A 14308-nucleotide genomic window follows, 5' to 3' on the forward strand; every position below is an offset into this window, starting at 1 on the left:
AAAAACAAGTCCCTACAAGTACTTATGTAGCTTCAACTCCTGTCCCCATTTTTAAACGGATCTCATGCTTATGAAGCTTTCTTATCTCCTTGAACCCCTCCAATATATTGTAAACATATGCAGTGGATCCAAAATCCACACACCATGAATCAAACATATTGGATTCAATTAAGATAGTGGTTTCATATATATGCCCCTTCTTCTGGCTTATTCTTAATTTAAACTAGTCAGGAAATGTTACCAATTCCTCTTCCAATATCTAGGCTTATTGTAATAGAAAATTTTATCTATTTTTTGTGTCCACTTTACCTTCCTGGACCTTTGGAGTCTGACTCTTGGCTGCCTTCTCTTATTGTTCTTGCTTTTTGGCTTAGACTGAAAAGGTTTAACATCCGTCGTTATCGTAACTAGCTTGTTACTCTTAAAAGTGTTCTCTGCCTCTTAAAACATGTTAATTAGCTCAAAAAAAATTGACCACATCTTGTTCATGTTGAATTTTAACATGAACATGTTATAAGAAGCAAGCAGATGTAAGGATAACATAAATCTTGTATTGATCATTCACGATAGAGCCAAGGGATTCCAATTCTTGGAAAGATCTAACCATTTTCATAATATGATAAAGAATTGGAGCCCCTTTCAGCCATCTAGTACATGAAATGTTTCAGTCAATGGTTGGATAACATACCAATCTTGTTTGCCAAACATCTCCTACAACTCCTTCGTCATATCCTTGGCACAAGGCACTTCCTAGTAGGATTTCAAGATGGATCTATAAAAGGAGCTTATAATATAATATTTGGCTAGAAAATCTTTCAGATGGAATTTCTCATAAGCCTTGGTCTCCTTACTAAAAGCATATGGTCTAGGATTAGCATGAGAGTCTTGTTGTAAGACAGTATAAACATATTTAGCAATGAAGCATGAGCATCAAATTTCTTTTCCAGTCCAAATAGTAAGGACCATTTTGGTGGTTTACACCAAGAAATTTTGATAAATGTGTAGGAATGGCCATATTTGAAGACCTACAAGCAAGTGCAAGTGATAATTAATTTGCAGAATAAAACCATTGAATAGAATTTTAGGCCGTATATAGTCAATGGTATCTCACATTGTATGCTTGTCTCAAAACTATTGTTGGCCCTATTAGGTTCCATTTATATATTGTGAGATTTTCATATAAAAACCATTGTGTGATGTGTGTTTTGGGTAGACTAATGTGTATGTTAAATGTGCTAAGAGATAGATGTTACCCAAGCTACTAAAGAGGTACAGTTGAAAAAAGAACAAGGCATGTTAATTGGAAGAAGAATTGTTGAAGACAGACGTCCATGAAGAGAGGATGGTCTTTCGTGAACTTGAAGAATCAAGGAGCTAAATGCTACATCAAATGGAAGATTCATTCATGTCAAAGGTATTAGGATTTGATTAAATTGGAATATCTTTGTAATCCTAATGTATGATCAACAAGATGTGAAAAGCCCAAAAATAACATAAAAAATGACTTAACTGGAAAAACCAAAGAAACTAAGTGGTTTGACTTAGAGTGAAGTCTAAGTCTAATGTCCACGGTCTTTCATGAATAGAGACAGATGATTGAGCTTAATTTGTAAATCTAAAGAATTCCAAGTCTGAACACATGGACAACCAAACTTTTAATGTTTAGTGTCCGTGGACGATCACTGAGGTCTTCCGTAAATGTCCAAGAGTTTTTGAGATTAAGTAATCTCAGACGGATGATGTCACTATCTTTCGTGACCATCTTCCATGCATACCCAAGAGTGACCATCTCAAGTCCCTGCAGCTAAGGTCCTCCAGTGATAGTATTTAATGCTACATGAACAAGAAGTTAGAAAACCATTGACTATTTATTCCACTTGGACTATAACTACTTGAGTGAAACACTTACTGTCACGCCCCCATCCCAGACAAGGGATACAATACATTATAAGGGGTGACTAGGACGACGCATGTCATCCTACTAAGCTGCCAGGATCACTGACACAGTGTCCCAACGCACAGTCATAACCAATATTAAAACAATATAATATCAGAGTGTGGAAAGGAAAATATTACATTCCAAAAGATCAATAGTTTTGCGGAAGCGTATAAAATCAATAGTTACAAGATGATTAAAGCCTAGATGATAAATACTGTAGTTAATCCATTTTTCATTTCCATCTAATAATGATCAACAAGGGTATAGCAGTAAATGTTTATACATGGGCCTACGCCCTAAAATAAACAAAAGGGGAACAAGTCCCTAGAATTCTCACGGCCCGTAGGCGCAATCGTCACAAGGACACCCATTGCCATGTTCCTCTAACACGCCTTAGGCTCCTCCGCACTGCATCATAATCTAAAAATTGTGTACACGAGGGGATTAGCTCTCCACTGAGCCGTGAGGGGATGGGGATGCACAAACACACAATTCACATAGTCCAATGATGCATGCATATGTTAAGTAAATTTTCCACCTAACATCACAACTAAGTCAAAGGTATATGCTATCTGTGACAACTCTGAGACATCGTGGGTCACTTAACTTATCGCCACAATGAAACCTCAATTGTCATGTGGGACCTACGCCGATCGAAGCCTCCAAGACCACTCGGTGGCACTTCGATAACCAATACTACCATGATCGGCCTCTCCCACCTCCACAGTAATCCGGGTGCTGATTACCCAACACCTAAACCCCTGTTGGTAAGGGTCGTAGCATAAGGGTGTAAAATCCTAGCCACAGCTACATGCAAGTCCTATCGTCCCGAGAGGTAATCCGGGCGCATCAACTTTTCATCTGGTTTAGTGCCCGGTTATCAGCACGGCACGGCGCATACAGTTCAACATGACATTCAACCTAATTTCTTCATAAATATATATAGTATCCGGGGTTCCGGCACCGGCACCCACCTTCTTCTCCTCCAACACGGAAAAAAAACCTTAAATTGATTTAGGGTTTTGCTTACCCTATCTCCGGCGAAGCTTGCAGAAGACAAACCGTCTCCGACGGACATCTCTTGGCCCAGCCACCCTCCAGCGAAGGTTAGTCCCGCCACCGCCCCTTTATCTCTGTAATTTTTTGTGTAGGTCAAACACTAGAACCACTGCATCAGCGTTGGAGCTATGTGCACCTCTCTCCTTCGTTCTCTGGTTCTTTCACCGTCGTCTCAGGTTTGGAGCTGAGGGTGTAAGGTCTTCATTCCCTTTTATCTAAGAGAGAGAGATGCCTCTCCTCTCATCTGTGTTGCCAGCAAAGAAGTGGTAGGATTAAAGCTTTCTCTCCAAAGCCTGGCATTTCTTCTTCTGGGTTTTCCACCTCACCACAAATTGGGCTTAAATCCATTGCTTCCCTTTGCTTCCGCTCCGCATCTCCCTCGTTCTCTTCGAGTGTGTAAGACAGTTTGTCTTCTGCAGCTAATCAGGGTTAGAGCTGTGTGAGCATCTCTCCTTCGTTCTCTGATTCTCTCTCCATCGTCTCAGGTTTAGCACCTCCATATAAAAGCCCCAAGTAGAGCCCAAATTAACAGTTCGTTTATGCCTTGAGATCTCATTTCCCTCCCTTTTATTCTCGCTTTCTCTGCAACTATCAAATCGAAAAGCTTTTACTTCTACTTATGCTCTCTCTCTCTCTCTCTCTCTCTTCTCTTCTCTTAAAGCCACATCCACTACGATTTTGGATCTAGTAACGCTCAACAGTCAACACCTTTTGAATTTGAGCTCGTTTCATCTGATCTAACATTGTTTTATTTGTGTTCAGAACTCTAGTAGTTAAAATTTATTTGATTCAAATGGTTTTTGCATTCAGTTTCAAGCTTACATCCTTTTATTTTTGTCTTAATTCATACTTGAATTTCGGTACTGTAATCTATGGAGACTAAATCTTTCTCTAAAATTTATCTTTTTAGTCGCTCTCCGTCAGATCTGGTTTTGGAATCTTGGGACTATTGGAGATTGATTCATAAGATTGCATCTCACCTATGTTCTTGAGGTTTTTACTTGTCTTTGTTTTACAAAGGGAGAAGTGTCTCTGTTTTACCAAGGAAGAAGAAGATAGAAGGGTAATATAGCCGTTTTCAAATTTTTAACTACACCTAACGGTTTAAACTTAACGGTAAGGCCTTATTTTGTAAGCCTCTCAATAATCGGGGTACACGTAAAAGGTGAAACTAGGGGCTGTTATAGAGGAATCTTTTACATTGATTTTTAGTAACCGTCAGATTGAATTATTTTAATCTGAACCGTCTAAGAATAAAGTAATGATAGATACTTATCCTATATGGTTTCTTTCGATTACTCTTTCAAATACGTCTACAAGACTTTATATTTATTGATTAAAAAAAATGATATTTTTTTTACAAGAATAAAACGAAATAACTTCCAGATTGTGGGACAGAGTGAGCTGTTGTAGAGACGGGTGTTGGAACACAATTGATGGAACAGCACCCTATAATTGGTTATGGCTCAGATCCGTTACCTGCAGAAACCCCGAATCATCAATTTTCGCCGGGAGATTTCCTTCCAGACTATTATTCCTCATGGAGATCTCAACCAGGGAACCAGGCAAACCCACCGGAACTCCACCGGAGATTGCATTGTCGCTGGCATCCAAGAAGGTGAGGTTCTTGAGGGAACCCAGGTCAGGTAACTTGCCAGAGAGTTTGATCCCTTGAAGCTCTAGTCTTTTGAGGCTAGCTAGACCATTGCAACTCGTCGGTATTGGGCCCTGATGTTGGTTGTGGTCGAGGTAGAGCTCCTCCAGGGCAAAGAGAGAGCCAATCAAGGTGGGTATCTCACCGGAGAAAGAGTTTTCCGAGAGAGCGAGACGGCAGAGACGCGTGAGGTTGGAGATGGAGGTGGGGATTGATCCGGCCAAGGAATTATCAACAAGGTTGAGGGTTTCCAAGTAAGGGAGGTAGTTGCAGGCCGAGGAGGAGAGTGAACCAGTGTAACCAGCTTGGTCGAGGCTGACCTCGATGATCCGGTTGATGCCGAAAACGACGGGGTCACATCAGAAACCACAGGTGAAGTGATCGGAGAAGATGTGGTCACATGGGTCGATGGAGAAATCCCATGAACTCAAACAAGATCCAGGGGTCACTGACCCAGAGTCAAGCCCCTTCTTCAGCTCTTGCAAGCCCTTTACATCTCCCCAATACGTTTTCGAATCCCCTTTCAACAGCAACTCCGAAGCTGTGACCATCATCAAAACTAGAGTGGAAAGGGACAGACAGAGACCATCCACGTTTTCTTCCTCACTCACTCCTGAGCCTTGGCTGTTCTCCTTTTCTGGGTTCTCTAGCCAGCAGCAAACTTAGCTTTTGAAGAGCAGTTGCAGAGATGGATAGAAAAATGGCACAAGCCTGCAGTCTGGAGGATCGTCTTTCTAAATTTTCTTTTTCCAGTTATAGTTTGATTGAGGATAGATTATGAGGGAGTTGCAGAGAAAAACATGGAAGTTGTTTCGTTTTTTTTTTTTATAATTATTATTGATAAATATATAGGGCAATTTTTACACGTATTTGAAAATGTAACTGTATAGGAGGAGTACATACCGTACTTTATCCTTGAACGGTTCAGATTAAAACCCTTGAATCTAACGGTTAATAAAATTCAATGTAAAAGATTCCTCTTATACACGATCGTGTATGAAACTTTTTGGCAAAAAAAAAAAAAAATAAATAAAGAAGAAGAAGAAGACAGAGTTGGGTTGGGTCCGGTTTGGCATAACCCAATCTTAACCTGACTCTAATTCAGGACAAAAGATTCCTAACCCTGACCCACCCTTTGGTTAGGGTAGCTCAACTCAGACCATGTTTGGGCTCCGGACCAGCCAGGGCGGCCTTGGGTCATCATGCTAAACTTGGACCCCTTTAAAGATTCAAGACAAGAACTAAAGTCTGGGGGATAAAGAGTAGTAAATTGCGTTATCATTCGGTCTCGTACTCTCGTGTATGACATGCGCAAAGAAAACAAATCACGCACCCTCACGTGCTCCTTATCCTTGAAAGTTGAAACTGACGGCCAAGTTTCTAAAAAATAAGAAGAGAAATTTTCTTTTCACGGTCAAGTGACAAGCAGGCAAGTTGAGGACGAAGCGCGAAACATTTGTGAACGGAAAAGCCAGTGCGTCGCTCAAGACTCTCAGCTGGAAGTTGAAACAGAAGGTTTTTAACTTTTTATATTTTTCGAGATGCCATGGCGGGAGCAATGAGTCGAGAAAATACGAACTTCATCATCATATCCATTAAAGAGCAACGAATAAAGTTGAATTGAGTAAAGGGGGAAATCAAATTAAAAAATAAAAAGGAGAAGGGCTTTAACTTCTGAGATCTGGGACGGCTTTGTCGTTCAGGTGCTTTGTTCAATAAAGTCTGCTCTTTAGCCTGATTTCATTAGTTTTCCTCTCCTGGTGTTGTCAGTGGAAGGTTATTGTTTGAGATCTAGGGTTTGGGTTGACGATAATGGCGGACCAGAAGAAATGGAGCTGGGAGATACCTGGATTCGAGTCAAGGAAGTCATTTGAGCATGAGGATCATAAACCCGCTCCTCTTGTTCGGAGGTATTCGATGTCGACGTCTTCGATTTTGTCCCAGCCTGACTCCTCCAAAAACGCTTTAGCTGTCAAAGTTCAGAAACTGAAAGACAAAGTGAAGGTGCATTCTTTTCTTTCATTGGCGCTTTTATTTGTGCGTTTTCTGTTTGGAATTTATATAAGGATTTTGTTGTACATTGTGAGGTAATTATCCAAGTAGAACACTGTCTTAGCGTTTATTTGGCTCTGGTGACTGGTGAGTTATCTTATGGTGTGAGACGAAGGTCATTTTGCTCGGTGGGAACATTGACAGTGCCAGTCAGGGACAATGTCAGATGCTCTTTATGATAGAGCAGCCGGTGGTGAGGAATGTATCCAGTTAAAAAAAGAACGGGCTTAGCTTTTGAATGATTGATTGCTGCAATTTTTGGCAACAGAAGTCGTATACCTTTTCTCTTGTGAACTTCCACTGAAGTTGATGAAGAAGGAACGAATACTGGAGATTAAGCTCCTCTACAAACGGGAAAGCAGAATCTTGATGAACACGTCCCGTGGAAAAAAAAAAAAAAAGTAAAAGAGAAAGAATCCAACAACTCAACAAGGTTAACAAGCTTTAATAAGTTTGTATGAGTTTGTTGATCCTTCAACATGTACTGACGTAATAGGACTGATAAATTGAATGGTACTGGAAGAACCTACTGTAGCTGTTGCCCTATCCATTAGATTTCCTTGTGGGTTAGTGTCTCGCTCACTGTGCAGGAACGCTATATTTATCTCTGTTTTGGTTGCACTCAGTAGCACTGCATGCTTAGGTTGTTGCTTCTAACGGGAGCATGGGTTTTGGTTCTACGTCTAGATTTGAAAACTGTAATGGGGAACCCACCCAACTGTTCGTAGGTAGCTCCATGAGATATTATTTTGTCATTGGGCCATGGAATGAGATCTCGCCGAGATCTCCGAGATATCTCGGTTTTTTGAAAGTCTGAGACGAGACAGAGGATGAGTTAAGGAAACAGCATTGACTCCAGATCTCGGTATTTTACATTCATTGTATGCTTTTTACTACTAAATTGTGTGTAGAATAGGGCCTATTAGTACGTCGTACCAACCAACCTAGGGTCCGTAGTTAAAACTTCTATTTGAACTTTGATATTTCAAAATCTGATAGTGCCATTGTGTTTAAATGACCCAAATAAGCTGTACACCAAGTTTCATGCCCTTTGAACCAATCCGTGGGTTTGGTGTGTCAATCACAATACATGGAGGCTTCATCATCTTATATGCCTTTACCTGGAGGTGCCACAACCTATTACAGATCCATTGAGCTTTATACTGCAAAAAGATTCCAAATGAAACAATCTGAATGGCTTACTGGGGAAGGAAGCATATTAGTATGCTAGTTTTGGAGCAATGGATTACTTTGATTTTATTGTATCATTTTGTGGTTTGATATTTTAGGGTATTCCCTGTTATCATTCATAAAAAAGGCAAAGCAATTGCATCCAATCTCCAATATGTCCCAATTGTTTTGAACTTTCTATTTTTGGAATGGGATATTTATAGAATCCCCATGAATAGGATCAAATCTTATTCCATGGTATTTACATGAGGTTTCTCTTTCTTATTCTTAAGCAAGATATTCTCTGTATTATTGGTGCTGTTGTTTTAAAATTAAATGTCAAGGTAGTTTGTTAGGTATAGTCTATATTAACTTTTTTTTTTTTTTGGTCCCAATTTGAAGTATAGTTAGGATTTGGCCGTACGGTATATTAAGAAATTTGGGTTTTTTGAAAAAGAAAGTTGTTGCTTTTGGTGTGAAACAATTTATTTATGGAGCAAGAAATCGAGGTTTTCTCCGAAGATTTTCTGTTGCTGCTAGATATTGCTCTGATACTGCATATTGCTTTTTCAATATATAGGTGACTTTTCTCATTATATTTTAGGTTCTTTTTTTTTGTGGTTGGATTCAATACTGATTAAACTATTGGTCAGGCCAAATACAGTTCTTGTACTGATGGAGTGTAATAATTATCTGTTTATATTACTTGGGTCTCTACCTCTAGATACTCACATGCTTTGCAGTTCTCTTCCATCTCTATTAATAATAATGCCTTTCAATAACCATCTGATAGAAAAATATAGTCAAGAAGCTGGTTAAGATCTCAGGATCCAGAGTAGAGATCTTATCTGGCTTAGCTGCATGACTCAAATCCTGGAGAAATTCTGCCTACCTTAAGTGGTCACCATTCTATGGGAAAAAGAACTCTGTCTGGTAGTGTGGCCTAGGCCGGCACTCCCATGAGGCCATGAGTCTATCTCTCTCCTCCCCATATGAAAAGACACCTATGCCCCCTTGTTTTCAGGAGGAGAGAGATAGACACATGGGAGTGCTGGCGTAGGCCGCACTCTCGGACAGAATGCTACTTCCCTATTATTATTTTGATGGATAGGATACCTGGTTTTATTTCTTACTATTATTGAAAACCTACAGAAACCTTGTTCAGGAAAACAACAATAAAAGTTGTTTCGTGTAGCTAATGTTTCTTCTGGGGAGTTCTTTCCTAGTGCAAGGGGGCGATGATGTAGTGGAGACCCCTTTTCCCCTCATTTTTTTTATCTTGGTAATTGAAGTATAAAGCAAAGTTATATATAATCTTGAAAGGCTGCACTGATTGATGGTTTCAAGGTGAAGCAAGGTGCTACTAAGAATTATAGATTTACAGTATATGCTGACACAATCTTATTTGTTGGTTCGTTGCTGAACCAAGTGGAGATGGAGCGTGTTTGAGAGTTCTTAAGGTTTCTTAAGCTTTATAATCAATCTTTTTAGATTTAGCAGTTGATGATGATGTGGAAGATGATTTGTTTCAAAGAACTGTTTTACTTCTTGCCTTCTTGGATATTTCGAGGTTTAAGATTTTGGTAAGGCTCCCCATTTCGCCCCTTGTCGAAACCGAAATATGCAAAATGTACCAAAATTCACTAAAATGGATTAAATTGCTATCTTGGTGCTCTAAAGTGGAATTTTTGTATGAAACTTCAGGGACTGCCTATTTAAGCATAACTCCACATGTTTGAATCCTTAGATTGGGAGAAAAACCTAAGTGATTATTTGACTTTAGAACCAATATTTATATTGTATAGCATAGCCTACTGTATCCCTTCCCTTACATAATCTATTCTCTACATATTTTAGATGTAAAACACGCAACATTCAATCAAAAAAATTGAAATATGCATTAGGAAGGAAGAACCATATAATTAGCAGGCATATATCAAAGTGTGAAACCATTCAATTTTATAAGAACGTAAATTGCTTCCATTGTCAAAATGTGTCATCATAGACGATAAATACAAATTGCCAAAGGTTTTTTGCATTCGATATTCTAAGTTGTACAAGTGCAACATATTGTCAATACCACATTGAGTTCCATGGAGGTTTAAAAGCATCACTACTAGATTGATGCTGCTCCCATGATCAACGAAATGAATGCTCAGATTGTATGACAAATGATGGCCATATCATCCTCTGCCTAAAAATCTCTCGAAGTCCATCAAAACATCCCTATAGATGGAGTCATCAACATATTCAAGGTAACCTAATGGATCATTGGGTCGTGAAGATGATGGTGCATAAGTGGATCCATTGTAACTGCATGGCGGAGCGGGCATATATGGTTGGCGGTTGGGTATGAGAAGAGGTTCTCCATAAAAGATGACCCACTTTGTGACTGAGTCTCAAACTTAGTGGGGAATGAAGAGCGACCACTATACTGGTCATGTCCATCAAGCCCACCATAACACCTGTACCCACCATACATAAAACCGGAAATACCTTGAGCAAAAGAGGGATGTGCTATTGCCCATACACACTATATCCACTACCCATCCTCATGACTCAGGGCTTCCAAAGTGCTAGACAAGCTTGTATTGGAGAGTTTAGATCCATACTATCTTCCTCCTTCTCTAGTTGGAACTTACAACGCCAGGACCTCTCAAGTAACCTTTATGAACGTCACATGCATGGTTGGTATTTTTGTATAGTGTGGTCAAACTGAGTCTCCCTTGTGAATCAAAGGGTTTCATCGGTCGGATTATGCTTTCCTCTTCCTTTTCTCCTTTTTTGATATCATCTGCATCTACAGCTGCAGGTTGATCACCCCCATCATCATCTGATGCAGACGGTGTGAGAGTGGTTGTGCATCAGAGAAATCGACGTTTTCCTCATCATCTTCCAAGCCTAGTTGGTATTGATAAGGTCAGGGTGTGTGAGTTAAACTGGCCCTAATGTGACATAAACGCATTGACATTAACACCCATCTGATCTACAATTTCGGAGTTCGGCCTATCCCAGACTCATCCAATACAAGGGCACCTTGCTCCTTCACCCATTCATAGAGGGGATCTTCCTTTGCTGAATCCTCCTGATGCAGATTTATTACCAAAATAGGCTTGTTTTATAAGGAATAAATCTAGGGTTGGGTTCTATACATGTTGGCCTTTTGATCCCATGAGTTTTCTATGTAATAGGTCACTTTTATGGACCTAAAGTATGGGTAATAGGGTTGCATACGGGAATAATTGTTGTAGTTCCGTACTTAGTTTTATTTTGGTGTTTTTGTTCATTAATTGAACCAGTGTCCCATGAAATGACACCCCCCTAGGTGGATATCGAGGTGTGCTCTCCCTTTGGCCTAGACACTGGTGTAGAGACCATGCGACCAAGTAGAGATCTCTTGTCCTTTATTTATTTAAGATGCACTTGAAGATTTCGTGAACATACAAGGAGGGTATGACATCAAATGGGTGAGTATATAATTGTGTATGAGTCTCAAGTTTGATGTGTGATCAATTCACACCTTCCCTTGACTGACGGCCATCTCTATTGTAGAGGACAACTTAGCTCTCTCATCTTGCTTTGTTTCCATTGTCTTTGTTTCATTCCTAGAACTTCAAACAGGAAAGCCCACTTCCTTGCAGCAGGTGCATCTAAGTTTGGTTTGTCTAAAACTTGGTGGATAGTCCCACCTCCCTTCATTGTAAATATGACTTTTCTCAGTGGCAGATCCTCCTTTGCTGATTTCCGTTAATACAATTTCAGTCTTTCTCCCCCAAAAAAAAAATAAAAAAAATACACCATTACTTAGACATACATGATGAAAATTACCACATGATACCTTCAAATAGCAAGAACATGGGTGCTAGTATAGAGATACTTTCTATGCCCTCAAAACAGCAGAATTAAAATTTTCAAACAATTTTTGGAGCTCCATTCTAAGACATCATTGTTGGCTTTGAAAGATTGGGCATGTAATATTGAATTTTTTATGATAGAAATAAATATTCAATTTTCAATGACATTAAAAAAAACATAGAATGCTACTAGAAAGATGAACATTTGCTTCAAGAGGAGTATCTGAAGGCTTACAACCCAACTTCCCTGTTTCAGATAGAAGGTCAAGAATATATTTCCATTGAGATAGGAAAATACCCTTGGTGGAGTGGGCAACCTTAATACCAAGAAAATAACGCAACTTACCTAGGTCCTTGATCTCAAATTCTTTACCAAGGTAAGTAATGTAGAAGGGATTCAAGTAAGAACCACTCTACAATAGGATCGTTAATAGTTGCAGCAGATCATCAATAATGGAAGCAAACTAGAATTAGAAGGTATACACCAAAATAGAAAGTAACGAATACTAGACAAACCTGCAGTGGGAATGGATCCAAACTCAGGTCGAGTGCAGCTTGCAGTTGGGGAGGGGGAAGCTTTGCTGAAAATCTCATTCAATTCTGATGGTTAGGTTGAGAGATATGAGGGTAATACCAAAATAGAAAGTTAAGCCCTATAGGCCAAACCAGCCAATAACTGGGACTCAAATCTGGATCGAGTGGAGGCCCTATTGCATGTGCTTTGTGCTCCAAAAATCAGCCAATTTTGATGGCTGAGTGCTTAGATATGAAGAGGGCAAAAAATAGAAACTAGCCTTCAAAATAAAAGGTTAATGCAGAGATCAATCTGGGCAGCCAAGCACAATCGAGTGGAGGGCAGGAGGTGCCCTGATATGCTTTGAATATGATCTCAGCAGAGTCACAGGTTACTGGGTTCTGGAGCCTTGAGATTGCAGCAGGTTCTGATGGAGAAAACAGAGCTGCAGGAGTGCTTCAGCCTTCTGTTGGTTGTGTGCAGCAGCAACAGTACTTGAAAGGGATTGGGGATTGGATCTGGTCTTCAAAGAATTCTCCAGCAGCTAATTATTAGTCACAAAGCAGCAGCTATAAGGATCGAGTAGGATAGGAGAAGAAAGGTAGAAGAAATAGAAAAAAGGGATAAGGAGATTCTGCTCTCTCAGCCTTTCAAGTCATGCTCATACTTGACAAACTAAACCATATCTTGCAGCGAGCAAATTTTCATTCAACTATTCAAATTGTCAGGAGGCTTCTACAGCCTTTACATTATATTGAGGGCTATACTTGCACCTCAAGTTAAAAGAAAATCGAAGCTACTAAACTGAAAATTAGAAACTAAGCTTGGAAATAGAAACCAAGAAAAATAGTAACTAGGATTGACTCAAAAATAGATGCCAGACATAATCTTCAAGCCTTCAAGGAATCTTCTAAATCTTCCAGCCGATGGTGCTTCTTGTGGACCCCACTTTTAAATGAGCAAATATTGCTGCCGATTCTCTTTATTGGTGATCCCCACCTCTCAATATGGCTCCATCGATTCTAGCAAGTAGCCTTTAAATACTTAGGCCCAAAGAGACAATTATACCCCTCACGTAAAGACTTGATTCACTAATAAATAAAAGACTATTCTGCCCTCACGATCTTCTAGTAATATAAACTAAATTAAGGGGCTGCGACATTGTTCCCATGAACAGTGTTTTGGCCTCTTTTTCTTCATAAATGTCCTACATCAGACATCAGTAAGTCTTCAGGAAAGAAATTTGCTCCGTGTCACTCCTAGTGACAACAATGTCATCAATGTACACAATGAGGATAGCAATCTTGGAACCAGTCCGCTTAATGAATAGGGTGTGATCAACATAGCTTTGAGTGTAACCTACAGACACCATAGCTTTGTGGAATCCCCCAAACTAGGCACAAGGAGATTGCTTCAGCCCATACAGAGCTCGCTTGAGCTCATAGTTGTCACAACATCTAGGTGACCCAAGGCGTTGGAGAGGGTCCAAAACCAAGCCGTCACCAACTAGGCGACCAAGGCACCTGGATGCCTAGGCGATGCCTTGACAACTATGCTTGAGCTTGCAAACCTTTCCCTTGATTTTTTTGACATGAGAAACCAGGAGGAATTTCCATATACACTTCTTCTAGTTCACCATGAAAAAATGCGTTCTTGATGTCAAATTGTTTTAAGTCCCATCCTAGAATCACGGTACAAGAAAGAATCGCATAGATGGTATTCATTTTTGCAACTGGGGCAAATTTCTCCTGGTAATCTAGACCATAGGTTTGAGTAAATCCTCTAGCAACTAGCCTGGCCTTGTACCGGTCTACAGTCCCATCCATATTTTGCTTCACAGTGAAGATCTAGTTGCAACCCACTGTCCTTTTCTGTGGTAGAAGAAATACCAAATCCGAGGTACCATTTTTTTAGGGCTTGCAATTCTTCATCCATGGCCTCTTTCCACCGCTGTTATGTGATAGCTTTCTGCCAATTATGGGGAATGGAAACAGAAGACAAGGAAGACACAAAGGTACGATTTAAAGGAGAAAGAGAGTTGTACGAAACCACCTGAGCAGTAGGGT

General features: G+C 39.9%; 1 protein-coding gene and 1 pseudogene across 1 annotated transcript in view; one reads left to right on the forward strand and one right to left on the reverse strand.

Annotated features, from left to right (window-relative positions):
- Positions 1-4327: 4327 nt before the first annotated feature.
- Positions 4328-5354, reverse strand: LOC122659063 (annotated as a pseudogene).
- A 919-nt stretch (positions 5355-6273) lies between these two features.
- Positions 6274-14308, forward strand: part of LOC122659805 (kinesin-like protein KIN-14L) — a 114018-nt gene continuing 105983 nt past the window's right edge. The window contains exon 1 of the mRNA XM_043854938.1: positions 6274-6656. Within this exon, the coding sequence (XP_043710873.1) occupies positions 6465-6656 (192 nt within the window). The 5' untranslated portion in view covers positions 6274-6464. The remainder of the gene's footprint in view (positions 6657-14308) is intronic.

The sequence above is a fragment of the Telopea speciosissima genome, chromosome 4, assembly GCF_018873765.1.
Source record: "Telopea speciosissima isolate NSW1024214 ecotype Mountain lineage chromosome 4, Tspe_v1, whole genome shotgun sequence".
In the NCBI taxonomy this organism is placed as follows: Eukaryota; Viridiplantae; Streptophyta; class Magnoliopsida; order Proteales; family Proteaceae; genus Telopea; species Telopea speciosissima.